At 42.0% G+C, this 26584-nt stretch overlaps 1 protein-coding gene across 2 annotated transcripts; it reads right to left on the bottom strand.

Moving 5' to 3' along the window:
• Positions 1–1877: 1877 nt before the first annotated feature.
• ptbp2b (polypyrimidine tract binding protein 2b) lies at positions 1878–21008 on the bottom strand. Of its 2 annotated transcripts, XM_064939180.1 has the most exons (14): positions 20884–21008; positions 20173–20203; positions 20025–20076; positions 18647–18822; positions 16500–16643; positions 16032–16307; positions 15655–15850; positions 13587–13664; positions 10893–11008; positions 7536–7569; positions 6890–6982; positions 5344–5560; positions 3459–3536; positions 1878–3294 (listed from the first exon to the last, which is right to left on the bottom strand). In XM_064939180.1, the coding sequence occupies exons 1-14, from the start codon at positions 20889–20891 to the stop codon at positions 3165–3167; spliced, it is 1629 nt and encodes a 542-aa protein (XP_064795252.1). In that variant the 5' UTR covers positions 20892–21008; the 3' UTR covers positions 1878–3164. The 2 variants fall into 2 exon arrangements, with proteins under 2 accessions (XP_064795252.1, XP_064795259.1); XM_064939187.1 differs by lacking the exon at positions 13587–13664.
• Positions 21009–26584: the final 5576 nt, after the last annotated feature.

The following is a 26584-nucleotide window of genomic DNA, read 5'->3' as shown; positions in this document are numbered from 1 at the left end:
AGGGCTGTACCCCCAATCTAACGCCTTACCCCCAATCTACAGTATCTCCTTAATGGAGAGTGTCAAGAAGAGACACATTGGGTCCCATTTTTTGTCTTTGGTATGACTCGGCCGGGGATCGTACTCCCAACCTTCCAATCTCAGGGCTGACACTTTAACCACAAGGCCACTGAATTGGTGTTGAACACTGTAATACCCCTCAAAACACAAGAATGTAGATTTACACGCAGTAAGTACTATCAGAGGACCTAAGTTTGCCGAAAAAGAGTAGGCTATTCTGGCTGGAATTGTTACTCTCCCATGTGAATATTACTGACATGGCATATTCGCAAGTGACAAAAATGAAGAATGTGGTGCTTTGTGCTTGTGCACATAATGTTACCCTACCTCTCCGAGTAAAATGAATCCCATCCAAATAGGGTTATAGGCTTTACTACTATAGCCCATAGAAACAAATTGACTAACACATTCATAAATGGCAAAAAAGACAGTCAAAAAATCATAAGGAATAAGATTTTGAAGGAGATATAAGAAAGCTCAGGAAATATTTGTTTTTTTGGATACATATTTGTCTTAGCACAAAACTACCACCATTCTTCCATTCATTTGTAAGTGTTAACTTCAGACAAGTCCCGAGGCTTGTGGGAGTCATAGTGAAAAACGGAGAACACCGTCGTATTCGCGAGAGTCTCATCTTTCCATAGAGTGCTCATATTAGTTTAGCCAAACCGTTCGGACGCTACAGAGGTTTTTGTGACAAGACTGATTTTCAGGATGTCTCCTGGTCTGACAAACACCGCTGTAGCTCAACCACCTTAAGACAGCCCATTCAACAACAAAAACATATCTCTAGTTAAATTGATTTTTTTAAATGTTACCTAGAATAGACTCTTATGGATTAATGAGCAAGGCAGCTCCTGTTAGAGAAAATGTGTTGAGCATAGAGAATGAAAGGCTGTACTAGCTGAGCAGTGCCACTGAGGTCTTCCATCATTTTAATGTAGTGAACTGGGTGGGACTTCGAACGTGATCACCAGGAGTGATCAACCAATCGTGAAGAAAATGGACTACTTCAAAATTGCCTCAATGGCGCTGCCCATGCCGTCAGACACTATAATGTCTATAATGAGTCCCCTTATCTCTATGGTTTGGAGTTACCTTTCTAGCTAATAGTTTACACTTCCACTTACAATTATGTGGAGGTGAAAATAATGATAAACTATATACCACATCTATTCATTTTAAAATGTTGATTACTTCTACTTCCCATTATCATTGACCTGATAAGACGAGACATTTTACTAACGCATGAAGGGGGTCCCTGGGCAAGAAATGGTTGAAGACCCCAGGTCTAGGTCATTTTCTTGCACATCTTTAGATTACAATGTTGGAGAATGGATTTCCATCCCCTATGGTTGAGTATATGGTCCAGTATGACACATGTGCCAGGACTGTACAGTTCAATTAAAATAGGCGAATATAATAACACAATATTAATTTCAGAGATTTAGATAAAAGAGCGAGCAAAAGACAGGAGATCATGCTGAAAATGTAGAGGTTAGAGAACATACAGTGACAGTCGAGTCAGAGAGATCTCAGTAAAGCAAGAGTGGAAAGCAGGGTGGGAAATTCAAATTGAGTAAATATGCTTTAAATGTAGTTATCTTCTGGTTTGCAGTTTTGTGCCACAAACAAATTTTGATTTCCCACCCTGGGCAGAGAAAATCAGAACAGTAAGAGTGAGGTGTAGAAGAGAAAGAAAGCGAGAGCATAGAGACAGAAGAGGGTGAATAGAGCTACAGGAAAGTTTATTGAGCATGCTACAGATGTAAATCAGAGTAGGTACACACAGCAGGAACCATCAAACATGGACTCACTCGGTAGAAAATGAGCTTTTAATCGTGCCTTTTCCAAACTATATTGATAATTACAATTGAGATGTAAAAACTCAATCCATGTAGAAAATATTGATAACTTTTCCCCACACATTCCAATCTTTTTGTTGTTGTTGCTGCTTCAACTGAAGCTGTGTAGTTTAAGGGTAATTCTTGACCAAAAAACAGCACAGAATATTATTGGAATCAAGGAGAAACATTCTGCGAGGGTTCGACTTTGATTTGTATTGTTCCCCCTCTCAAACACATAATCCACATTTGTTTTTGGAAAATACTTTTCTTTTAAATTAAATTGTAAAGTAGGACTATAGGCACATTTACTTTGGTCCCAACAGGTAGTCCGTCCTCATGTACAATCATACTTCACTTTGACTAGTGAACACATTACCCATCTGGATGTTGGACGCATGCAACAGCAACATGTCTTCACTACTACCATGACCCATTAGTACATGCTCAAAAAGATTCACTGCCATTTCCAATCAAAGAAAAAAAAATGACCAAAAAAAAGGGGAACATTGACATACGCAAGTAAGGTTTGAAAAACATTTAGACAGCATTTACAGTCAGTAAGGGAACACCTAAGCAGTCATCCTTAGCAGGTGAAGTGTACAATGGCGTCAACAGCCTTTACAGTAATCATTCTCAACCCGGACAAAATGGCCTTGTCTTGACTTGTTTGGGATTAAACAACCAAACCAACTGAATAGAGATGGGCTTCCTTATCTAAGTCCGCTAAATCAGGTTAATCATCAACAAAGCGCAAAAGCAAAACTATTAAATCTACATTTCAAATGGGTAAACATCAAGTAACGTAAAAGGGGAGGGTAAAACAAAACAGAAACCACAACCAAACAGAATGTGCCTAGACCTCTATCACTTTTAGAAACGTAAGGAGGCAAAACGATGAGAATATTTTGCTGAGTAAGGCACATTTTCGCTGATTCATTCTAAGAAAAAGAGGGAATCCAATTCATTCTCGTGAAGAACATAGGGAGGGAGCTTGCCAACCACACAAACTAAGGCGGAGAGGGATAAGGGGACCAAGACAGGTGATGTTTTACGACAATGACATCGTAGAAACTACCGTCACATCTAGAGTGGGGTCTTTTGATAATCAATATTGTCTAAAAAGGAATGACTGGTTCAAATGTTTTCCCTAGGAGGTGAGTATCATTGTGGTCTCCCCGAGGGGACTGAACAGGTGAGCACCACACATTGAGATTTGTCAGAGAAGGGGTTGGGGTGGGTTGTGATGGCATGGTTCATCTAGATGGTTGACTTGGAGAAGGAGACCTTCAGGTGGTGGTTGCTGCCCATGTCGTAGTTGTGAAGGTCCATCAAGGCCTGGATGGCCTCCTCGACTGTAGACATCTGGAGTAGCGCCATTTTGTGGCCTCTATATTGGGGGAGAAGAACGTGATCAGATAACCACGATCTAGTCACACACACACACACACAGGTCGTAAAATTATGGTGGCATATACCAAATGGTGTTCCAAGGTCCAGCCTTGGGACTAAATTTGATAAGAAGTTACAGGCAGTTAAAAGATAGTGTCTTACTGGAAAAACTTGAATGCCTTCACAGTGCCACCTGCGTTAGAGAACAGCTGTCTCAGATCCTCCTCAGTCACGTCCTCCCTGTCGAATCCGAAATCAACAGTGTGCGAAACTCAACGCAAGCACATTCAGCCATGTCAATGCAATGATACAAGTAAATTGAAGTAGTTTAAAGTGTATTGCAAGACCGAACCAGCACTACAGCCAACCCTTAAAAGGAAACTTTGGGATATTGGCAATGATGCCCTTTATCTAATTCCCCAGTCAGATGAACTCGTGGATACCATTTTTAGGTCTCTGCATCCAGTATGCGCTAACTTTATTTAGCAGCATCTTTCAAACTGCACGCAGAGAAATACAAAATGGTACCCACAAGTTCATCGGACTCTGGAAGTAAAGGTCTTCATTGCCAAAACCTCAAAGTATCCCTTTAAATACAGTAGCAAAACTGCAAAATAATAGTCTTGTGCAAAAATAAACAATGCTAATGTTCTATCACTCTTGCAACCAAATAACATACTCTATACATATACACAAAAGTATGTGGACACCCCCTCAAATTAGTGGATTCTGCCATTTCACCCACACCCGTTGTGGACAGGTGCATAAAAATTGAGCACACAGCCATGCAATCTCAATAGACAAACATTGGCAGTAGAAAGGCCTTAATGAAGAGCTAAGTGACTTTCAACGTGGCACTATCATAGGATTCCACCTTTCGAGTAAGTCATTTAGTCAAATTTCTACCCTGTTAGAGCTGCCCTGGTCAACTGTAAGTGCTGTTATTGCGAAGTGGAAATGTCTAGGAGCAACAAAGGCTCAGCTGTAAAGTGGTAGGCCATACAAGCTCTCAGAACGGGACGGCTGAGAGCTAAAGCGCGAAGCGCATTAAAATAGTGGGTCCTCGGTTGCAACACTTGACCGAGTTCCAAACTGCCTCTGGAAGCAACGCCAGCACAATAACTTTTTCTCGGGAGCTTCATGAAATGGGTTTCCTTGGCAGACAGCTGCACACAAGCCTAAGATCACCATGCGCAATGCCAAGCGTTGGCTGGAGTGGTGTAATGCTTGCGCCATTGGACTCTGGAGCATTGGAAACGCTTTCTCTGGAGTGATGAATTACAATTCACCACCTGGCAGTCCGACGGATGAATCTGGGTTTGGCGGATGCCAGCAGAACGCTACCTGTCCCAATGCATAGTGCCAACTGTAAATTTGGTGGGAGAGAAATAATGGTCTGTGGCTGTTTATCATGGTTCGGGCAAGGCCCCTTTGTTCTAGTGAAGGGAAATCTTAACGCTACAGCTTACAATAACATTCTAAACCATTCTGTGCTTCCAACTTTGTGGCAAAGGTTTGGGGAAGGCCCTTTCCTGTTTCAGTATGATAATTCCCCCATGCACAAAGAGGTCCATACAGAAATGTTGTGTCGAGATTGATGTGGAAGAACTTAACTGGATTGCACAGAGCCCTGACCTCAACCACATCGAACACCTTTGGGATGAATTGGAACTCCGACTGCGAGCAAGGTCTAATCGCCCAAAATCAGTGCCCAACCTCAAATGCTCGTGGCTGAATGTAATCAAGTCCCCGCAGCAATGTTTCAACATCTAGTGAAACACCTTCCCAGAAGAGTGGAGGCTGTTATAGCAGCAAAGGGGGGACCAACTCAATATTAAATGTCCAAGATTTTGGAATGAGATGTTTGAAGAGCAGGTGTCCATATACTTTTGGTCATGTAGTGTAACAGAGGCCGCATATAATGAAAACAGTAGTGGTACGAGAACAGAGCCTTGAGGAACTCCATAGACCATGCTAATGCACTAGCTAGCACACAACAAACATGAAATGTTAGACAGAATCAAGCCAAACCACAAGACAAACTCACGGGACGTTGGAGAGGTGGAGCGTGGCGGACGGAGGGAAGATGTTCTGAAAGTTCTTGGAGCCTGGCTTTTTGAAGCGGTGCAGGGGGGAGTTGGTGAAGTCCTTGGTTAGGCCCTGGTCATCCAGCCCTTCCCTGGGCAGCTGCACCGTCTGGTGCTTGGAGAGCGTCACACGGATTATCTTCCCGTACATCTTCTGGCCGTTCAGGTGGCTCATTGCTGAGGAAAGGCACATAGGAAACATGGTACAGTGACATGTTTCTCATGTGGTTAATGTGGAGATGTTTCTCTGCCATTAATTAGAAACAATGACACGCCGTCTGCTCTTTTATAGTCCTTATTTCAAAATAATGTCAATCACAAGTGCGTAGGTTTAAAAAACAGCCTAATAGAAAGGATAGATGCCTGCACACTGTCGAAAAAAGAAAAGAAAAAACATTAACAGTATACAAATGTCTATATCCTTTATATCTACCATGTATTAGAAATGTTAAGAGTTGCTTTAGGATCCACCTAGGAGGACATATGTCGAGCTCATTCCACGGAGGGCTGAGTGTTTGCAGGCTTTCGCTCCTCCCTCGTACTTGATTGATTCATTAACTGATTAGTTAGGAACAGGTTTCCGCCAGGAAAATGTGGCCCCGGACATTTGACCAGCAGGATTTGAATTCACTGGAAATTTGAGAAATGTATCGGATCAATATGCATTGGGTACTTAACCCGATTAGGGGTGCTGCTCAGAATGACAGAAATTAATTACATTTAAAATTGTGGAAATTCATTTTAAACAGAACATGCAACTCGAAGATGCATGGGATGCAACGGTGTGCGTCCTTACGAAATTCCGATGCGCACCTCATAAAGTAAATGTGGACAGTTATTCTTCCTCAGACAACAAGACGAGCAAAGACGAGTCATTCTGTGCGAGAAAGAATGCCTATTCCAAACAGACTCTGGGACGATAGATCCAAATTCATACAACCAGTAGGCAGGCCTAGGATACATACAAAACAACTTTAAGAAGCTTTGAGGCTGATGCAACAGATCAGAACATTTAGCTTAATGTCTTCACATTATAAGCGCAGGCAATGCGCAAAAATAAATAGGTTATGCCGCGCAAATGTTCATTCCATAACTCAGTTAGCAGGAAAACACTTGTCAACAGCACACCACACATGGGATGGGTTTAATCTGACAGAAAAATATCCATTAAAAATATTTATTAAAATAAAGGACAAGTAAAGATGCAACAACTAGCACGGGTTACAAATATGACTACCGGACAATGAAAGAAAGGCGATTTGAAAACCAATAGAACATAAGAGAGAGGCTACTGGTTGCAATGGAATATGGAAGTCAATAATTGCCTCCACGATATGGTCGGATTTTGGCTTTATGCTACTTTCAAGCAAGGTAAGACGCCTCATAATATGAAATCAGGTTGTTGTTTTTTTTAAATTACGTGTTTTCAAGATGCATGATGCCTGACGCTCTGAAGCCTGCCAACCGTTGCCTACGCATGTGAAAGGCAAATGGGAACCCACTCACCGAGCTGGGCCTGGTTCCCGTCCGACATCTGGATGAGAGCACTGTCCTTCTTATTGTAGAGGATCTTCACGCGCTGAGCATCACCGTACACCCCTTCATTATAATGATAGGCAGACGGCGGGAGGGAGAGGAGGAGAGAGCAAAAGGCAGGCAGAGGAGAGGGAGGAGTGAACCATGAAGGACAAAGTTAGTGCTTTAGGGAGTTTAAATATGAGACGTGAAACAGGATGGAGCAATCATCCATATGATTTAAACCAATCAAAGAGTCTTCGAACAATAGCCTTATAACAGAGAGAGAGAGAGAGAGAGAGAGAGAGAGAGAGAGACTATGCTGATAAAATCCCTCCAAAAAACAAGCTTGGTGAAATGAAAAATAAAAACATGCCAAATAATCAACCATGCATTAGCGTAATTATTTCATGGAGTGAGATGGAGAGAGATGAGACTAGAGGCCTTGAAGGCCAAAATCTGTACTCAACTGAATCAATATGTGCGATTAAACAAAACGTGAAAGAAAAACATGAAACAGTTACTCAACTATGGAAATACTAAGCATAAATCAAATGAGATAGAGAAAACAAAGAACATGGAGTAAAAAAAACAAACAACTAAAAACGGAAAAGGTAGAGTGCTAACGATAACATACCGAAGAGGGTAAACAGACTTTGGGGCGTAACCATCTTTAGAAGGAGAGAAGAGCAAGCAGCGTAAGACAGGTAGAGAGAAGAGTCGGAGGTAGAGCGGAGATGGACAGATCATCCATAACGGAGGTGGTTTCCCGTAGAATGGTGAGGTGGTCATGGAGCATGGGTTCAAGGCAGTTAATTGGGGAAGTTGGTCCGAGGAGGAACATTTTTGTTCAGGCACAAAGCATGAACGTGTGGAAGGAGGGGGGAGGAAAGGAGGAGGGTGCGGACAGGACACAAAGGGGGAAACACGGAAGGGTGGGAATGAACGAGGGGAAGGGGGGGTGGGAGGGGGCAGCAATGCGGAGTAAAATCAAAAACAAAGAGTTGGGGTGGGGGACAAAAATAAAAACAGGTCAGTACATTGGAAATGCAGGAGTTTGGTCAGAAAATGGCTGGATTTGGTTTTGCTGTGGGGGGCTTTAATCCCAAACATACAAGGAAATAATAGTGCCAAATGTCAACACCTGAGACCAAAGGGGGAGTAGAGTACATTTACACCCAAGCCTAGTTTGTGGCCAATAGTGATGAGGGGGGGCATGGATTGGGCATGCAGAAGAGTCTCAAGTTAAGGTTTTAGTAACGTAAGTAAGCTTGGTAGCATATGAAATGCAGGAATATTGGTTAAAGCGGGTGGCAGGGGCGCTACCCTCTATCAATTTCCAGGAGGAGCGTTTGGGGCATGCAGGTAAAGACATGAAAACCACCTTACAAAGTTATGGTATAAACAGAACTTATCATGTTCAAGTCCACAAAACCAGTGTTTGGAGAGAGAAATGATCAGAGAATATTACTTCTGTCGAGAATTTATAGATATAGCATAGATAGAGAGACAGTGGCTGAGAAAATTTGGGGTGGGAGTGGTTGGTACAGCCCCCACAGTTCATACCAACTTGACATAGCTTAGAGAAAGGCATTGGGAGAGAGGAGTAAAGGAGGGGGGGCTTGAAAGAAAAGAATGACAGTTAGGAAGGACTATCACTTGACATGAAAGAGGGAGAAAGGGAGGGAGGGAGGGGGAGAAAGAGAGAAAGAGTTTAGGACAGTGGTTAAAATTTGCACAGAATGCATAGCAGAGAGAGAGAGTGAACAGAGCCCATCCATTCACTAAGACAGAGCCTGAGAAGTAACTGCAGTTCAGTTGACTTAGGCTATGGAGACAAAAAACATATGCAAGCACTGAGGCTAACATAAAATTCACATAAATGAGCACCGATGTGAGAATGCATCATCATCCTCATTATCATCATCCCTCGCATTACATCTCTTGACTGGATGTGCAACCTCGTTCATTCCCACCCTTCGGTCTTTCCTCGTGGTGAATGACGCTTGACAGAGAAACACTATCCACTCATCTTGGTACTTACACCCTCAGACTAACCCTTCAATTAAAGCCTGATGTCCTATAGACGGGTTGGTTGTTTAGCAGCGGAACTATGGGGCAAAACAGACAGGGTTGGCTTATCGACTGTTGACATGTTAACTGTTGCCTCCAAATGTTTATTGAAAGCATAAATACATTTGCACAATAGGCAAATGTCTCAAATACATCGATACATTTGTTGATTAGCTAGCTAGAAAATTTTAACCATATTAGCATTGACATGAAATCAGTCAAAAACAAGATCATTAACAGGATACAAGGAGTTGAAACGAGACACCTACGATTCCCCACATGGCTGTTTCTTGTCATTGTTTCTTGCTATCTGACCGTTCAGAATCATAACGTGCGGCTTCTGGACACCGATTCGCACGCATCATTTTCATGACGTTGTAAGCTAACCTGTCTATATAGATGGATTGGTTGCTTAGCAACAAAACAGTGTGCGCAACTATGGGGCAAAACAGACTGGGTTGGTTTACATGGAACCCAAACCGGCTGCGCGCGTGTGCCATCATGCATAAATGTATTTTGTCCCCCCACACCAAACGTGATCACGACACACAGGTTAAAATATCAAAAAACAAACTCTGAACCAATTATATTAATTTGGGGACAGGTCGAGAAGCATTAAACATTTATGGCAATTTACCTATTTAGCTAGCTTGCGGTTGCTAGCTAATTTGTCCTGGGACAAACATTGAGTTGTTATTGTCCCTGAAATGCACAAGGTCCTCTACTACGCCAAGTAATCCACGCATAAAACGGTCAACCGGATTGTTTCTAGTCATCTCTCTTCCTTCCAGGCTTTTTCCTTTCTCTTGACTTTATATTGCGATCGGCAAATTTAATAAATTAGATGTATGAGGTCAGTGGCGGTAATGCGTCTTTCAGTCACCCACGTGGGTATAACCAATGAGGAGATGGCACGTGGGTACCTACTTCTATAAACCAATGAGGAGATGGGAGAGGCAGAACTTGAAGCGCGATCTGCTTCAGAAATAGAACTGATTTCTATTTTAGCCCTTGGCAACGCAGACGCTCGTTGGCGTGCGCGAGCAGTGTTAGTGCAATAATTGAATAACAGTATTCAAAATGTATTTTGCAACGCTCACGCACGGTGTAGTTATTAGGCTGTTCGATTGTTGACAACATGTAAACTATATTTGTTGTCCATGTCTATTGAAAACAAAAACATTTGCACAATGAGCACTTGTCTCAAAACACGTTGATAAAGTTGTTGGTTAGCTAGCGAATTATTGCAGACGTCTAAACAATATGCTATCCAAGACGAGCCACTTATTTTCACTGTTACTAACTATCCGTTCCTACAGAATCACAACACAGACTTCTGCCCATTGAATCGTGGGCATCGTTTGTGAGGTTTATTTGTTGTCAGCTAACCCGTGTATGTCAGTCTTTATACAGGGAAAAATATATATATATATTTTTTTTTAATCGATGCAAAATGTGTTCTGCGTGGCAAAATCAGGTTAATTATACTTTTTTCCAGAAATAGGTTATTAGGGGTCTCTTGACAGTCTCATTTCTAAGGGCTAAACTAGATGTGTGTGCAGCAGAGCTTTATAGAATAACAGTCAAGGAATACTGAGCAACACTGAATATAGTAGTGATTTAAGTCTTAGCCATCTTATAAAATATATTTTCAGATCTGTGTACTGATCAAGGGGTGTAATAGATAATTCCATGCAGATATTGAGTACTTGTGCAACTAAATGTGAGGGTGGACTAAATAGCCAAATTGTACAGATGGGATATTTCCCGCCAAACTTCTGAGCCTTTCCACTCATGAAATAACACCGGTCATAAGTCCATGTCAGAAACAATGAACAAGTGTGTAACGCCAGCGAAGCATGAGATCCCCCTGTATGAGGAGAGCGAGAGAAAAGGGGGAGGTCTGGGGGATGTTACTGACCTCTTCGTTGAGGTTGCTGACCAGGAGCACGCCGCTGCAGCCAGAGTGTCCGGAGAGCGCCACCCTCCCTGCAGCAGCCGCCGCTGCGGCCGCAGCACTCAGAGGACTGATGGCTCCTGGAGGAATGGCCAGAGAGCCAGGCACGTTAACATGGTAAATGGGGACACAAGAGAGCAAGCACAGGCAAAGCACACCACACAGCCATCTGCTACAGCAGGGGTTGGTCCAATTTTGATAAACATTTTTCACAACCCCGCCATGTAAATAAATAAATAATAATAAAAGAAAAAACTAAAGCAATTAACAGCCAATGTAATCTTTTTTTTTTTAATTGGGGCTTTTTTTTTAATCTGAAGGAAGTATGGTTTGAAATGACTGAAATGCACCAGACAGATACTGGGAAGTTTAGAAGATCATCAGGCAATGGGGAATACCCCCCCCCCAGTCTGATTTAGTGCCTGGTCTTGCCCACTTTGTTTTAATGAGTTCTGTGAGGCTTGTGGGCATTGTAAAGCACAACAGAAGACAGGTACGTGTTCCTGAGTCTTCTCTTTCAGTGATGGGGTCATAGTATTAAACTGTTCTAAAAAGAAAGACATACTGGTAGTAGGAAAACAGGCACCACTTTATTACAACCGCATCTAGCAGCTAGTACCAGAGGTTACTGACGTACCGAGGTTCTATGAACCGAGCACTTTGTTCTTGTCGAGTTTCTCTCACGACTCCATTTTCAAACCAGGCGACCCCACGTGGGGTTGCAAACCCCTAGTTTGGGAATCGATGCACTAGTGTGCATTCCATGCCCAAACATTTACATAATGGGCCGGACACACTCACAGGAGCATGTGCACTCACAGAGACACGTGCTCACGCAAACACAAACCCCGTCAAAAGATATTCAAGACACACGAAAGGTTAGACACACGAACGGTTAGTCAACTCTAAAGCTAACCTTTCATTATTCCACACGTTCATAACGACATCCTTGGTTATTCTCAAGCAACTATCATACACTGAACAAAAATATGAAAACCCAACATGTAAAAGTGTTGGTCCCATGTTTCATGAGCTGAAATAAAAGAACCCAGAAAATGTCCATACACATAAAAAATGTTCTCAAATTATGCGCAAATTTGTTTACATCCCTGTTAGTGAGCTTTTCCCCTTTGCCAAAATAATCCATCCACCTGACAGGTGTGGCATATCAAGAAGCTAATTAAAGAGCATGATCATTATACAGGTGCAAATTGTGCTGGGGACAATACAAATATTTTTTTTAACAAAAAAAATTTGCAGTTTTGTCACACAATACAATGCCACAGATTATGTAAATTGAAGGAGCGTGCAATTGTCATGCAGACACGTCCACCAGAGCTGTTGCCAGATAATTTTATATTAATTTCTCAGCCATAAGCCATCGCCAACTTAGTTTAAGAGAATTTGGCAGTAAGTCCAGCCGGTTTCATAACCGCAGAGCACGTGTAACCATGCCAGCCTAGGACCGAGACATCTGGCTTCTTCACCTGCAGAATCGTCTGAGACTAGCCACCCGGACAGCTGATGATACTGTGGGTTTGCACAATCTAAGAATATCTGCACAAACCATCTCAGGGAAGCTCATCTGCGTATTCGTCGTCCTCAAGAGTCCTGACCTGACTGCAGTTCGGCATCATAACAAACGTCAGCGGGCAAATGCTCACCTTCGATAGCCACTGGCACGCAGGAGACGTGTGGTCTTCACAGACAAATCCTGGTTTCAATTGTACCTGGCAGACAGCGTACCGTGTATGGCGTTGTGTGGGCGAGTGGTTTCAAATCACATACACATATTTAGCAGCTGTTATAGCGGGTATAGCGAAATGCTTGTTTGCCGATGTCAGCGTTGTAAACAGAGCGCCCCATCGTGGTGGTGGGCTTATGGTTTGGGCAGGCATAAGCTACGGACAACCAACACAATTGCATTTTATCGATGGCAATTTAAATGCAAGGGAGATACCGTGACGAGATCTTGAGACCCATCGTCGTGCCATTCATCCTCCACCATCACCTCATGTTTCAACATGATAATGCACAGGCCCATGTCACAAGGATCTTTACACAATTTTTGCAAGCTGAAAATGTCCCAGTTCTTCTGGCCTGCATACTCACCAGACATGTCACCCATTGAGCATGTGTGGGTTGCTCTGGATCGACATGTACGACAGCGTGTTCCAGATCCTGCCAATATCCAGCAACTTTGCACAGCCATTGAAAAGGAGTGGGACAACATTCCACAGGGCACAATCAACAGCCTGATCAACTCAAAGGAGATGTGTTGCGCTGCATGAGGCAAATGGTGGTCACACCAGACAGTGACTGGTTCTCTTTTTTTGTTTTTAAAAACGTATCTGTGACCAACAGATACATAGCTGTATTCCCAGACATATCAAATCCATAGATTAGGACCTAATGAATCTCTCAATTTCCTTATATAAACTGTAACTCAGTAAAATCATAAAAATTGTTGCGGTTATATTTTTGTTCAGTGTATTTCAAACAAGTCAAACATGCTAGTAGACATTTTGTCTTCTTCCTTGGTCTGACAGGAGTGGTTGCTATATCACCAGCTATTTCTGTCTCTTTCGCCCCAAGACAAGACACACCAGGTAAGACTTGAGAGTGAAAGAAAGAAAAGATAACGTAAAGCATAGTTACCTCCGCCCTGCGAGTAAGAGAGAGAAGACTGAAACCCTCCACCGCTAGAGTAGGGAGCTACCATTCCTGAGGGGGTACCTACAGAGTGTACAGGAAAAGGCTAAAATATAGACGTTGGGTAGGGCGGCATGAGAGTAGTTATAATGTAGACAAGCTTAAGCAAATCGACAAGGCCCTTTTATGGCTTAGAACAGACTGCCGATAATATAGTGACCCATTTTGTTCTCGTTCCTCCTTTTGTTTGTCACTTCGTGGTGTGTTACTGGACTGGTAGGGATTTCTATTATCCACCTACTACCTCTACAAAGTATTAGATATGTACAGTTCAAGTTGGACGTTTACATACACCTTAGCCAAGTACAATTAGACTCAATTTCACAATTCCTGACATTTAATCCTAGTAAAAAATCCCTGTCTTAGGTCAGTTAGGATCACCACTTTATTTTAAGAATGTGAAATGTCAGAATAGTAGAGAGAATGATTTATTTCAGCTTTTATTTATTTCTTTCATCATATTCCCAGTGGGCCAGAAGTTTACATGCTATCAAAAACAAATTGAGTGTATTGCCTTTAAAATTGTTTAACTTGGGTCAAACGTTTTAGGTAGCCTTCCACAAGCGTCCCACAATAAGTTGGGTGAATTTCGGCCCATTCCTCCTGACAGAGCTGGTGTAACTAAGTCAGGTTTGTAGGTCTCCTTGCACGCACATGCTTTTTCACAAATTGTCTATAGGATTGATGTCAGGGCTTTGTGATGGCCACACCAATACCTTGCCTTTGTTGTCCTTAAGCCATTTTGCCACAACTTTGGAAGTATGCTTGGGGTCATTGTCCATTTGGAAACCCATTTGCGACTGATGTCTTGAGATGTTGCTTCAATACCTCCACATCATTTTTCTCCCTCATGATGCCATCTATTTTGTGAAGTGCACCAGTCCCTCCTGCAGCAAAGCAACCCCACAACATAATGCTGCCACCCCTGTGCTTCACAGTTGGGATGGTGTTCTTAGGCTTGCAAGCCTCCCCCTTTTCCTCCAAACATAACAATGGTCATTATGGCCAAACAACTCTGTTTTTGTTTCATCAGACCAGAGGACATTTCTCCAAAAAGTACAATCTTTGTCCCCATGTGCAGTTGCAACCCGTAGTCTGGCTTTTTTTAATGGCAGTTTTTGAGCAATGGCATCTTCCTTGCGGAGCAGCCTTTCAGGTTATGTCGAAATAGGTTTTGTCGACTCATACTACTGTGGATATAGATACTTTTGTACCCGTTTCCTCCAGCATCTTCACAAGGTCCTTTGCTGTTGTTCTGGGATTGATTTGCACATTTCCCACCAAAGTACATTAATCTCTAGGAGACAGAACGAGTCTCCTTCCTGAGCAGTATGACGGCTGCGTGGTCCCATGGTGTTTATGCGTACTATTGTTTGTACAGATGAAAGTGGTGCCTTCGGGCGTTTGGAAATTGCTCCCAAGGATGAACCAGACATGTGGAGGTCTACAATTTTTTTTCCTGAGGTCTTAGCTGATTTCTTTTGATTTTCCCATGATGTCAAACAGAGGCAGTTTGGAGGTAGGCCTTGAAATACATCCACAGGTACACCTCCATTTGACTCAAATTGACTCAAATGATCAGAAGCTTCTAAAGCCATGACATAATTTTCTGGAATTTTCCAAGCTGTTTAAAGGCACAGTCAACTTAGTGTATGTAAACTTCAGACCCACTGAAATTGTGATACAGTGAATTATAAGTGAAATAATCAGTCTGTAAACAATTGTTGGAAAAATTACTAGTGTCAGGCAAAGTAGACGTCCTAACTGACTTGCCAAAATTATAGTTTGTTAACAAGACATTTGAGGTGTGGTTGAAAAAATGAATTAATGACTCTAACCTAAGTGCATGTAAACTTCCGACTTCAACTGTATATACCCAGCCTCCCATTGAGAGAAAACACTTTGTGGTATTGACTTTTATACAGAGGAGAGAGCTGACTGGACAGGTCTGAAAAAAAAGAAGAGAGAACAGAGGGAGAGAGAAGATGGTTGGACAGGTGGAGGCAGGTCTTACCAAGCAGGGAGGAGTCCTTGTTGAGGGCGGCAGCCATGGCAGGGTCTAGGGAGGGCTGGCCATCGCCAGCGGGCAGCTCGGGCCGGGTGTAGTCGCGGCTTTTGTCGTTGTTGTACTTGACATTGAGGTTGACCAGTTTGGAGAAGTCGATCCGCAGTGTGCAGCATGAGTTGTAGATGTTCTGGCCGTCCAGGGACTGGAGAAAGTGATGAATGAAATATAAATAGCTTTTTTGTTTTTATAATTTTTGTTTTCAACATTGTGATATTCTGGAGAGCCCAGGACACAAACGGAATTGTTATCAACCTTCATTTTAACAGGTAAATTGACTGAGAACTGAGGAACTGAATATACTACTGGTTTGAATGCCTGCTCACCAGTCTGGCTTGCTGGGCGTTGACTGGTTCGCTGAACTGAAGCAGGGCCTGGAACTGATTGTTCTTGGTGAACGTGATGATCTTCATGACTGTTCCAAACTTGGAGAAGATCTGCTGGAGGACGTCCAGAGTGACGGGGTAGAACATGTTGTCGATGATTATCCTGAGCACGGGGCTTGGGGCCTGCGCAAGAACACTATCCAGCGCACTGGTGTCAGAGTTGGGGGAGCCACCCTCCTGAACCGCCGACACTGCCTGGAGGACAGCTTGTGCACGCTGGGCGGGTATGTATGAAAGAGAGGAAGAGCGAGGAAGAGAGAAAATAAGAAATTAAGATGGCAGTCTGCACTTTTATAGATTTAGTCGCAAATGCCAAGGCTGCCTAGTACAACATTTCTGTGTGTCTACACTAGAGACTCAATACTAGTCATGCACAGGTGTATTTTCTGGGAAAGGACAGAATTTCACCTGGTTGAGAGCACTGTCTGTCTTGAGCTCCTTGTGGTTAGAGAACTGGATGAACACTGGGACGTTGCGGACCTGAGGCGTCACTGCCGTATAGTAGTTCACCATTGTAACGGCCGCCTCCTCTGTACCCAGCTCGAGGAACGCCTTACACATGGTCAAAGGACAATTTTAAGAAAGACAAAAGAGGAAACATTTGTTCTATGCCCAGTATTAAAGTATTAAATTGCTTGGTAAAAAAAAAAAAAAAAAAGTAAAACCTTAGGGTCAGGAGTTCCTGACCATTTGTCCTGAACAAGGAATGCTCGGGCGAGGTTTAACACAAGAGTCCCACCGTAACGCAGGCGCATTTTGGTCTTTAACTCCTTTTAAACTGTGTGTTTAAGCTACAGATTTAATTGGATTTGTCCATTTCTACTGCATCCGTAGATACCAATAGATAGATACATAGTTGCAGTCAAACTCCACACAGTTGTTACTAAGTAGTTGGATATTCATTTTCCGGTGAGCAAACAATTTCTGTACTTACTGCATTCATATGAATCCATTTCTATCAGTTTTTGATTTGGTGGACCTTATTTGTAAATAAAAGTCATGAATGCAACCGTTTGTCAAAATGTTTTGTGTTCTACTTGTAGCCCTGGTTGTCTTGAAAAGAAAATGGTAAAACAATTGTGAGGCTAAGGGAAACTTCAAAATTGTCAATGAAGCCCTTCATCTAGATGAGTCAGAAACTCATACCATGTTCCCGCTCTGCTTCAGTTTGAAGAAAGTTGCTAACTAGGGTTAGCGCAATTGCTAACTAGCAGTAGCGCAAAAGTCATGCTAGCTGTTGCTGTTGACTTCCAGTCATCGCGCTAACATTAGTTAGTTATTGGTACGAGAAACTACCTCGCAACTCCCTTCATACTGGACGCAGACACATACAAATGGTATATACACAAGTTTCTAACTCTGCAGAAGTAGGCAAAGGGCCAAAATCAATGCAAAAAAAAAATCCCTTTTCATTTGGGATCGGCAACAGGCGGTCCACAAACCAAAAACCAGCCCCATGTTTGTTTTGGTTTAAAAAAAAAACTCGAGACTAAAATCACCAGGAATTCAGCAAAAAATGGATTCCATTTATGATATCTGTTCACCAAGTTTTCCCATAAAAGTTTTGAAAAAAGATGTGCTCGTGTCTCAATGTATGAAATTAATGTATACTGAACAAAAAATATGAACTCAACATTCTACATTGTAAACAATTTCACTGAATTACAGATCATAGGGAAATGAGTTAATTTAAATAAATACATTAGGCCCTAATCTACAGATTTCACATGACTGGGCAGGGGCGCAGCCATGGGTTGGCATAGGCACACCCACATGGAAGCCAGGCCCAGCCAATCAGAATTGGTTTTCCCCATAAAAGAGCTTTATTACAGACAGAATTTTCATCAGCTGTCTGGTCTCAGATGATCTTGCAGGTGAAGAAGCAGGATGTGGAGGTCCTGGGCTGGTGTGGTTACACATGGTCTGCAGTTGTGAGACCGGTTGGAAGTACTGCCAAATTCTCTAAAACGATGTTGGAGGCAGCTTATGGTAGAGAAATGAAAACATTCAATTATCTGGCTACAACTCTGGTAGACATTCCTGCAGTTAGCAGGCCAATTGCATGCTCCTTCAAAACTTCAGACATCTGTGGCATTGTGTTGTGTGACAAAACTGCAAATTTCAGAGTGGCCTTTTATTGTCCCCAGCACAAGGTGCACCTGTATAATGATTATGCTGTTTAATCAGCTTCTTGATATGCTACACCCATCAGGTGGATGAATTATCTTGGCAAAAGAGAAATGCTCACTAAACAGGGATGAAATCAAATTTTTGCACCAAATTTGAGAAAAATAAGTTGGAACATTTCTGGGATCTTTTTACATATTGCGTTCTTATTTTAAGTTCTGTATATTTAAAAACAAATCTAATTTTTGTGCATAGTTATGGTCAATTTGCAGTGTACAACTTATAATATTATTCAGCACCCCGAACAGCCGCTCCATAGTTGCATACCCCTGCTTTTTATGGTAAGGACAAACTCCTGGCCCTAATCATGCCACTACAATAACGGCATAAAAGAAAATACCAAAGACAATTTCCGCCACAAAACTCACCTGATTTTTGCCCTTCAGCATGAGGATATTGGTGACCTTGCCGAACGGTAGGCCCAGGGCGATGACCTCTGTCTCAGACACCTCACTGGGCAGCTTCCGGATGTGGAGCACCCGGGATGGGGGACTCTCCATCCTGTCCTCTACTCTCAGTTTTTTACTGCTGTCATTGCCGTTAGCTGTGAAATCAAGCATCATGCATGAATATATCGCATCAGCTGTCCTCAGCCCTTAAAATGATTTTTTATTTAACTTGCAAGTCAGTTAAGAACAAATACTTTGAGTATCTGTAATTTACCATTTATATTTTGGACAACTTTTACTTAACTACATTCCTAAAGAAAATAAATGTACTTCTTACCCCAGACATTTTCCCGATACCCAAAAGTACTAGTTACATATTGAATGCTTAGCAGGACAGGACAATTGTGCAATTCACACACTTAAAAAGAGAACATTGCTGGTCATCCCTACTGCCTCTGATCTGTCGGACTCACCAATTACAAATGCTACACTTGTAAATGATGTCTGAGTGTTGGGAGTGTGCCCCTGGCTATCTGTAAATTAAATAAAAAACATAGTACCGTGTGGTTTGCTTAATAAGGAATTTGAAATGATTTATACTTTTGATACCAATTACATTTTCTTTTGATACTTAAGTATATGTAAAGTATGTGTAAGTATATGTAAAAACAGACTTTTACTCAAGCAGGATATTACTGGGTGACTTCCACTTTTACTCGAGTCATTTTCTATTAATGTATCTTTACTTCTACTAAAGTATGACAATTGGGTACTTTTCCCCCACCACTGCAAGTACAGTGAAATGCCTTTCTTACAAGGCCTGAACCCAACAATGCAGCAACAATACTAAGCATAACATAACATCAAATCATTTCTGGGCAACAAGTGGGGAGGGGAAAACTAGCTGTTTATTGGCAGAGCAGTTTGGAACTCTTATTAGTTTAACTAATTTACTGCCTCAGAGGCGGTACATTTTTATTTACAATGTTGGCCTACCCTGGACGACACTGGGCCAATTGTGCGCCTGCCTATGGGACTCCCAATTACAGCTGGATGTGATACAGCCTGGATTTGAACCAGGGAGTGCCTTAGACCACTGCGCCACTCCATCACACCACAACAGGCTGAAATCTTAGGCGGTCTTTTCAAACAGCTCTTACACAAAAAGGGCATCATCATTTTCACAGTATTATTCCAACCGCAATGTGGAAATATATATGTAAAACACAGGGGAAGGAATCACATTTTTGTTTGCACTGGGCCTTTAAAACATGTCAATGACAATTGACTGGGTAATATGTTAGAATGTGAATGGCTTTAGCTTTACTTTCCTATATGGGAGAGAAAAAGTGCTCACCAGTCACAGAGTTAGGGCTGGTGCTGTAGAGATTTAATTCATCTGAGCCTCTCTGTAAAATAAGAATGCATACATTAATATATTTGGTACATCATTTCCCAATTGATGAAAGTGTCCTGAAAAGTCAGGTGCTAAAGTGAAAACTTACCTTCACGCCAACTGCAACATCAGTGGCAATGCTGAATAAGAAACATGAAAATTAACGGAACAAAAAAATATATTGCTAGGGTGTGTGCAATTAATAATAAAGTTAGCTACGCCTACTATCCAACCAGGCTAAAACCAGCTCCCAGAGTGCGTGAGTTTTGGCTTTCAGTTATATTTAGCTAAATGTGTATTCATCGTATTTACAGGTTGAATATAAACGCGCATTGCAAATTCTACTTCAGTATATTCGAGTAGCAGACCTTGCGGTACACGATAGCTAGCTAAAGTGCCCACCTAACTCATCGGAAGAGACAAAGGAAACCTGCCATACTACCATAACAAAGCGCAGGGGTGCCTGCACGCCTAGCTAGGTAGTAGCGAACATACTGAGACTAACAACACGACATTGTGAATGGTTTGCCAAACGAACTTGTAGAAATATTGACGCTATTCAATTTTAGCGTAGTCATCACACCTCCTGGGTAGCTCGTTAAACCAATCGACACACGATGTCAAATTCTACTGTACTCGCATTAGCTAGCTAGTGTAATTCTAACAAGATGGGTGGCAGACGGGCACCATGTCAAGAACGAAGGCAAACGTGGCCCAGTGAGTTAGCTAGCTTGCTAACGTTATTGAATAGCTATTTCCATACAACATTAAAACCTTTAGCGAATCTAATTAAGAGCAACATGCAAACGTGAACACATACCCGTCCATTGCCGAATGAGGTTTATTTTCGTGTATATATTTATTCTTTAAACCTCAGCTCCACTCAGACACACAAGCACGTCAGCAAAATGGTCGCAAATGCTGTCATGAAGTGTGCCGAGAGACGGAAAATGCCGAACAAAACCGAGTTTCCACTTATCTACAGTGCATCAGTGGGTATGGCTTAATTCCACATTTTAAAGATATACTTTCTTTAAATATGAGTTTAGGCAAGTGTTATTGTTTGCTACTTAGCTTTTTAAAAGCATTTTATTGAACAAAACATTCCTGCACTTGCATTTATTGTCATTATAAGGAAAACAAGGGAACAAAATAAGGGAAACAACAGCTTCAGCTGTTAGCTGGCAGGTAGCCTAGTGGTTAGAGTGTTGGGCTGAATGGTTGCTAGATCGATTCCCTGAGCTAACAACCCCAAGCCGACAAGGTAAAGAATTGTTGTTCTGCCCCAGAACAAGGCAGTTAACTCACTTTTCCTAGGCTGTCATTGTAAATAAGAATTTGTTCTTAACTGACTTGCCTAGTTAAATAAATAAAACCATTTGCAAAAACTCAATCACAAGCCACTGGACCTCACTAACACTACTTATTCATGACATATGCAACTTCAGATCCTTCATCAATGTACAACTACACTGATCAAAAATATAAGTGTAACATGTGAAGTGGACCCATGTTTCATGAGCTGAAATTGTCCATATACACAATCAATCAAATGTATTTATAATCAATCAAATGTTTTTATAAAGCCCTTTTTTAAATTAGCAGATATCACAAAGTGCTTTACAGTAACCCAGCCTAAAACTCCAAACAGCAAGCAATGCAGATGTAGAAGCACGGTGGCTAGGGAAAAACTCCCTAGAAAGGACAAAACCTAGAGAGGATACCAGGCTCTGAGGGGTGGCCAGTCGGGTGGAGATAGTACATGGCCATTAAGGCCAGATTGTTCTTCAAGATGTTCAAACATTCATAGATGATAGTCAAAAACAGTAGGTCCGGACAAGATGGCAAGTCCAGTGAACAGGTTAGGGTTCCATAGCTGTGGGCAGAACAGTTGAAACTGTAGCAACAGCACAACCAGCTGGACTGGGGACAGCCAGGAGTCATCAGACCAGGTAGTCCTGAGGCATGGTCCTGGGGCTCAGATCCTCCGGGAGAGAGAGAGAATTAGAGGGAGTATACTTAAATTCTCACAGGACACCAGATAAGTGTAAAATGGTGCCGGAGAGGACAGCTGCCGTTTTCACAGGCTTTTAACCAACCATGCTATTTTGTTTGTTTTTTCACAGTTTATATGGTACATAATGTTGCTACTACCATCTCTTATGACCAAAAAGAACTTCTGGAAATCAGAACAGCGATTACTCACCTTGAACTGGACGAAGAATTTCACTTTAATGAGTCGGACGAGAGAGATTGACTTCAGACACCCAAACAGGCCCTCATCCCAGAAAGAGATGAGACAGAAAAGATATTGCGGAAAGAGATCGGGTTGCCTTGTGAGGATCTGCCTACGAGTGGCTAATCTGCCTTTGCCATCCGTACTACTGGCCAACGTATAATCGCTGGAAAATAAATGGGACAAACTAAAAGCATGTATATCCTACCTACGGGACATTAAAATCTGTAATATCTTACGTTTCACTGAGTCACGGCTGAATGATGACATGAATAACATACAGGTGGTGGGTTATACACTGTAACGGCAGGATAGAACAGCAGCCTCTGGTAAGACAAGGGGTGAGGGTCTATGTATATTTGTAAACAGCTGGTGCACGATATCTAAGGAAGTCTCAAGGTTTTGCTCGCTGGAGGTAGAGTATCTCATGATAATCTGTAGACCACACTACCTAGAGAGTTGTGTTGGTTAAGGGTTTGTAAGTAAGCATTTCACAGTAAAGTCTACACTTGTTGTATTTGGCACATATGGCAAATAAAGTTTGATTTGAAGTGCTTTGAAAGGCTGGTCATGGCTCACATCAAAACCATTATCCCAGAAACCCTAGACCCATTCCAATTTACGTACCGCCCCAACAGATCCACAGATGATGCAATCTCTATTGCACTCCACACTGCCCTTTCACACCTGGACAAAAGGAACACCTATGTGAGAATGCTATTCATTGACTACAGCTTAGCGTTCAACACCATAGTGCCCTCAAAGCTCATCACTAAGCTAAGAACCCTGGGACTAAACACCTCCCTATGCAACTGGATTCAGGACTTTCTGTCAGGTCGCCCCCAGGTGGTAAGGGTAGATAACACATCCACCACGCTGATCTTAACACGGGGGCCCCTCGGGTGCGTGCTCAGTCCCCTCCTGTACTCCCTGTTCACTCATGACTGCACGGCCAGGCATGACGCCAACACCCTTAAGTTTGCTGTTTTAACAACAGTGGTAGGCCTGATCACCAACAGCGATGAGACAGCATATAGGGAGGACGTCAAAGACTTGGCCGTGTGGTGCCAGGACAAAAACCTCTCCTTCAATGTGATCAAGATTAAATTTCTAGGGAGTTTTTTCTAGGGAGTTTTTCTTTTCTAGGGAGTTTTTCCTAGCCACCGTGCTTCTACACCTGCATTGCTTGCTGTTTGGGGTTTTAGGCTGGGTTTCTGTACAGCACTTTGAGATATCAGCTGATGTACGAAGGGCTATATAAATAAATTTGATTTGATTAAGGAGATTATTGTGGACTACAGGAAAAGGAGTACCGAGCACACCCCCATTCTCATCGCCGGGCTGTAGTGGAGCAGGTTGAGAGATTCAAGTTCCTTGGTGTCCACATCACCAACAAACTAACATGGTCCAAGCACACTAAGGCAGTCGTGAAGACGGTAGGACAAAACCTATTCCCCCTCAGGAGACTGAAAAGATTTGGCATGGGTCTTCAGATCTTCAAAAGGATCTACATCTGCACCATGGAGAGCATCCTGACTGGTTGCATCACTGCATGGAATGGCAACTACTTCACCCTCTGACCTCCAAGGCACTACAGAGGGTAGTGTGTGCAGCCCAGTACATCACTGGGGCCAAGCTTCCTGCTGTCCAGGAACTCTATGCCAGGCAGTGTCAGAGGAAGGCCCTAAAAATTGTCAAACACCCCAGTCATAGACTGTTCTCTCTGCTACTGCATGGCAAGCGGTACCGGCACACCAAGTCTAGGTCCAAGAGGCTTCAAAACAGTTTCTACCACCAAGCCATAAGACTACTGAACATCTAATCAAATGACTTCTTGCATTGCCCCCCCCTCCCCCTCTTTACACTGCTGCTACTCTTTTATTAAGTCACTGTTACTCTTTTAAGCCTCTCGCTATTGTTATTTTACTGCTGCTCTTTATTTGTTACTTTTATTTAACCTGTTGAAACTCTGGGGGCGCTATATCATTTTTGGATAAAAAGACGTGCCCGTTTTAAGCACAATATTTTGTCACAAAAAGATGCTCGACTATGCATATAATTGGTAGCTTTGGAAAGAAAACACTCTGACGTTTCCAGAACTGCAAAGATATTTTCTGTGCGTGCCCTAGAACGTGAGCTACAGGCAAGACCAAGATGAAACGGCATCCAGGAAATGAGCAGGATTTTTGAGGCTCAGTTTTCCATTGTCTCCTTATATGGCTGTGAATGCGAGAGGAGTGAGTCAGCCCTTTCTGTCGTTTCCCCAAGGTGTCTGCAGCATTGTGACGTATTTGTAGGCATATCATTGGAAGATTGACCATAAGAGACCACATTTACCAGGTGTCCGCCCGGTGTCCTGCGCCGAAATTGGTGCGCAAAAGTCAGCTGCAAGTATTTTTCCACAGAATTCAGAGAAGAATGCAGGCTTCCACGAACGATATATCAATGAAGAGATATGTGAAAAAACACCTTGAGGATTGATTCCAAACAACGTTTGCCATGTTTCGGTCGATATTATGGAGTTAATTCGGAAAAAGTTTGACGTTGTAGGTGACTGAATTTTCGGATCGTTTCGGTAGCCAAATGTGATGTACAAAACGGAGCGATTTCTCCTACACAAAGACGCTTTCAGGAAAAACTGCACATTTGGTATGTAACTGAGAGTCTCCTCATTGAAAACATCCAAAGCTCTTCAAAGGTAAATGATTTTATTTATTTGGTTATCTGGTTTTTGTGAAAATGTTGCGTGCTAAATGCTACTCAAAATGCTAAGCTAGCTTAGCATACTCTTACACAAATTTGTGAATTGCTATGGTTCAAAAGCATATTTTGAAAATCTGAGGTGACAGTGTTGTTAAGAAAAGGCTAAGCTTGAGAGTAGGCGCATTATTTTCATTTTATTTGCGATTTTCAGAAATCGTTAACATTACATTATGCTAATGAGCTTCAGGCTATAACTGTATACAGGTTTTTTTCATAGCCAAACGTGAACAAAACGGAGCGATTTGTCCTACACAAATAATATATTTTTTTTAAACTGCACATTTGCTATGTAACTGAGAGTCTCCTCATTGAAAACATCCGAAGCTCTTCAAAGGTAAATGATTTTATTTATTTGGTTATCTGGTTTTTGTGAAAATGTTGCGTGCTAAATGCTACTCAAAATGCTAAGCTAGCTTAGCATACTCTTACACAAATTAGTGAATTGCTATGGTTCAAAAGCATATTTTGAAAATCTGAGATGACAGTGTTGTTAAGAAAAGGCTAAGCTTGAGAGTAGGCGCATTATTTTCATTTTATTTGCAATTTTCAGAAATCGTTAACGTTGCGTTATGCTAATGACCCTGAGGCTTTAGTCACGATCCCGGATCCGGGATGGGAAGTTTCAAGAAGTTAATTTTTTTGTATTTTTCTTAACCGCATTGTTGGTTGTTGTTGTTATGGCCACCCCCCATTCAGCTGAAAAGGTATCGCAGGGAATTCAAAAATATTCTTTAGAAATATTTTACTTTCACACATTAACAAGTCCAATACCTCAAATGAAAGATAAACATCTTGTGCATCTACCCATCATGTCCGATTTTTAAAATGTTTTACAGCGAAAACACAACATATATTTATGTTAGACCACCACCAAATCAAAGGGAAAACGCAGCCATTTTTTCCAGCCAAAGATAGTCACAAAAGCAGGATTAGAGATAAAATGAATCACTAACCTTTTGAAAATCTTCATCAGATGACACTCATATGACATGTTACACAATAAATTTATGTTTTGTTCGATAATATGCATAATTATATCCACAAATCTCGGTTTACATTGATGCCATGTTCAGAACTGCCTCTAAAATATCCGGAGGAATTATAGAAAGCTACGCCAGATAACAGAAATACTCATCATAAACTTTGACTAAAGATACATGTTCTACATATAATTACACTGGTTCTTTTACACTGGATACACTGGTTCTTAATGCAACCGCTGTGTCAGATTTTTTTTTAAACGTTACGGAAAAAGCCTAACATTGCAATAATCTGAGACAGCGCTTAGACATAAAAGTATTTCTTCGCCATGTTGGAGTCAACAGAAATACGAAATTACATCATAAGTATTCCCTTACCTTTGATGATCTTTCATCAGAATGTAGTGCAAGGAGTCATAGTTCCACAATAAATCGTTGTTTTGTTCCATAATGTCCAATGCTAGTGTCCAATTAGCTGCATTTGCTATCACTTTCAGCTCACGTGCCCAAAAACTGATGGCTGGTCCAGGACAACTCGCATG

The sequence above is a fragment of the Oncorhynchus masou genome, chromosome 3 (assembly GCF_036934945.1).
Source record: "Oncorhynchus masou masou isolate Uvic2021 chromosome 3, UVic_Omas_1.1, whole genome shotgun sequence".
In the NCBI taxonomy this organism is placed as follows: Eukaryota; Metazoa; Chordata; class Actinopteri; order Salmoniformes; family Salmonidae; genus Oncorhynchus; species Oncorhynchus masou.
Note: the sequence above shows the minus strand (reverse complement) of the source record. Positions and strands in the feature narration are given on the sequence as shown.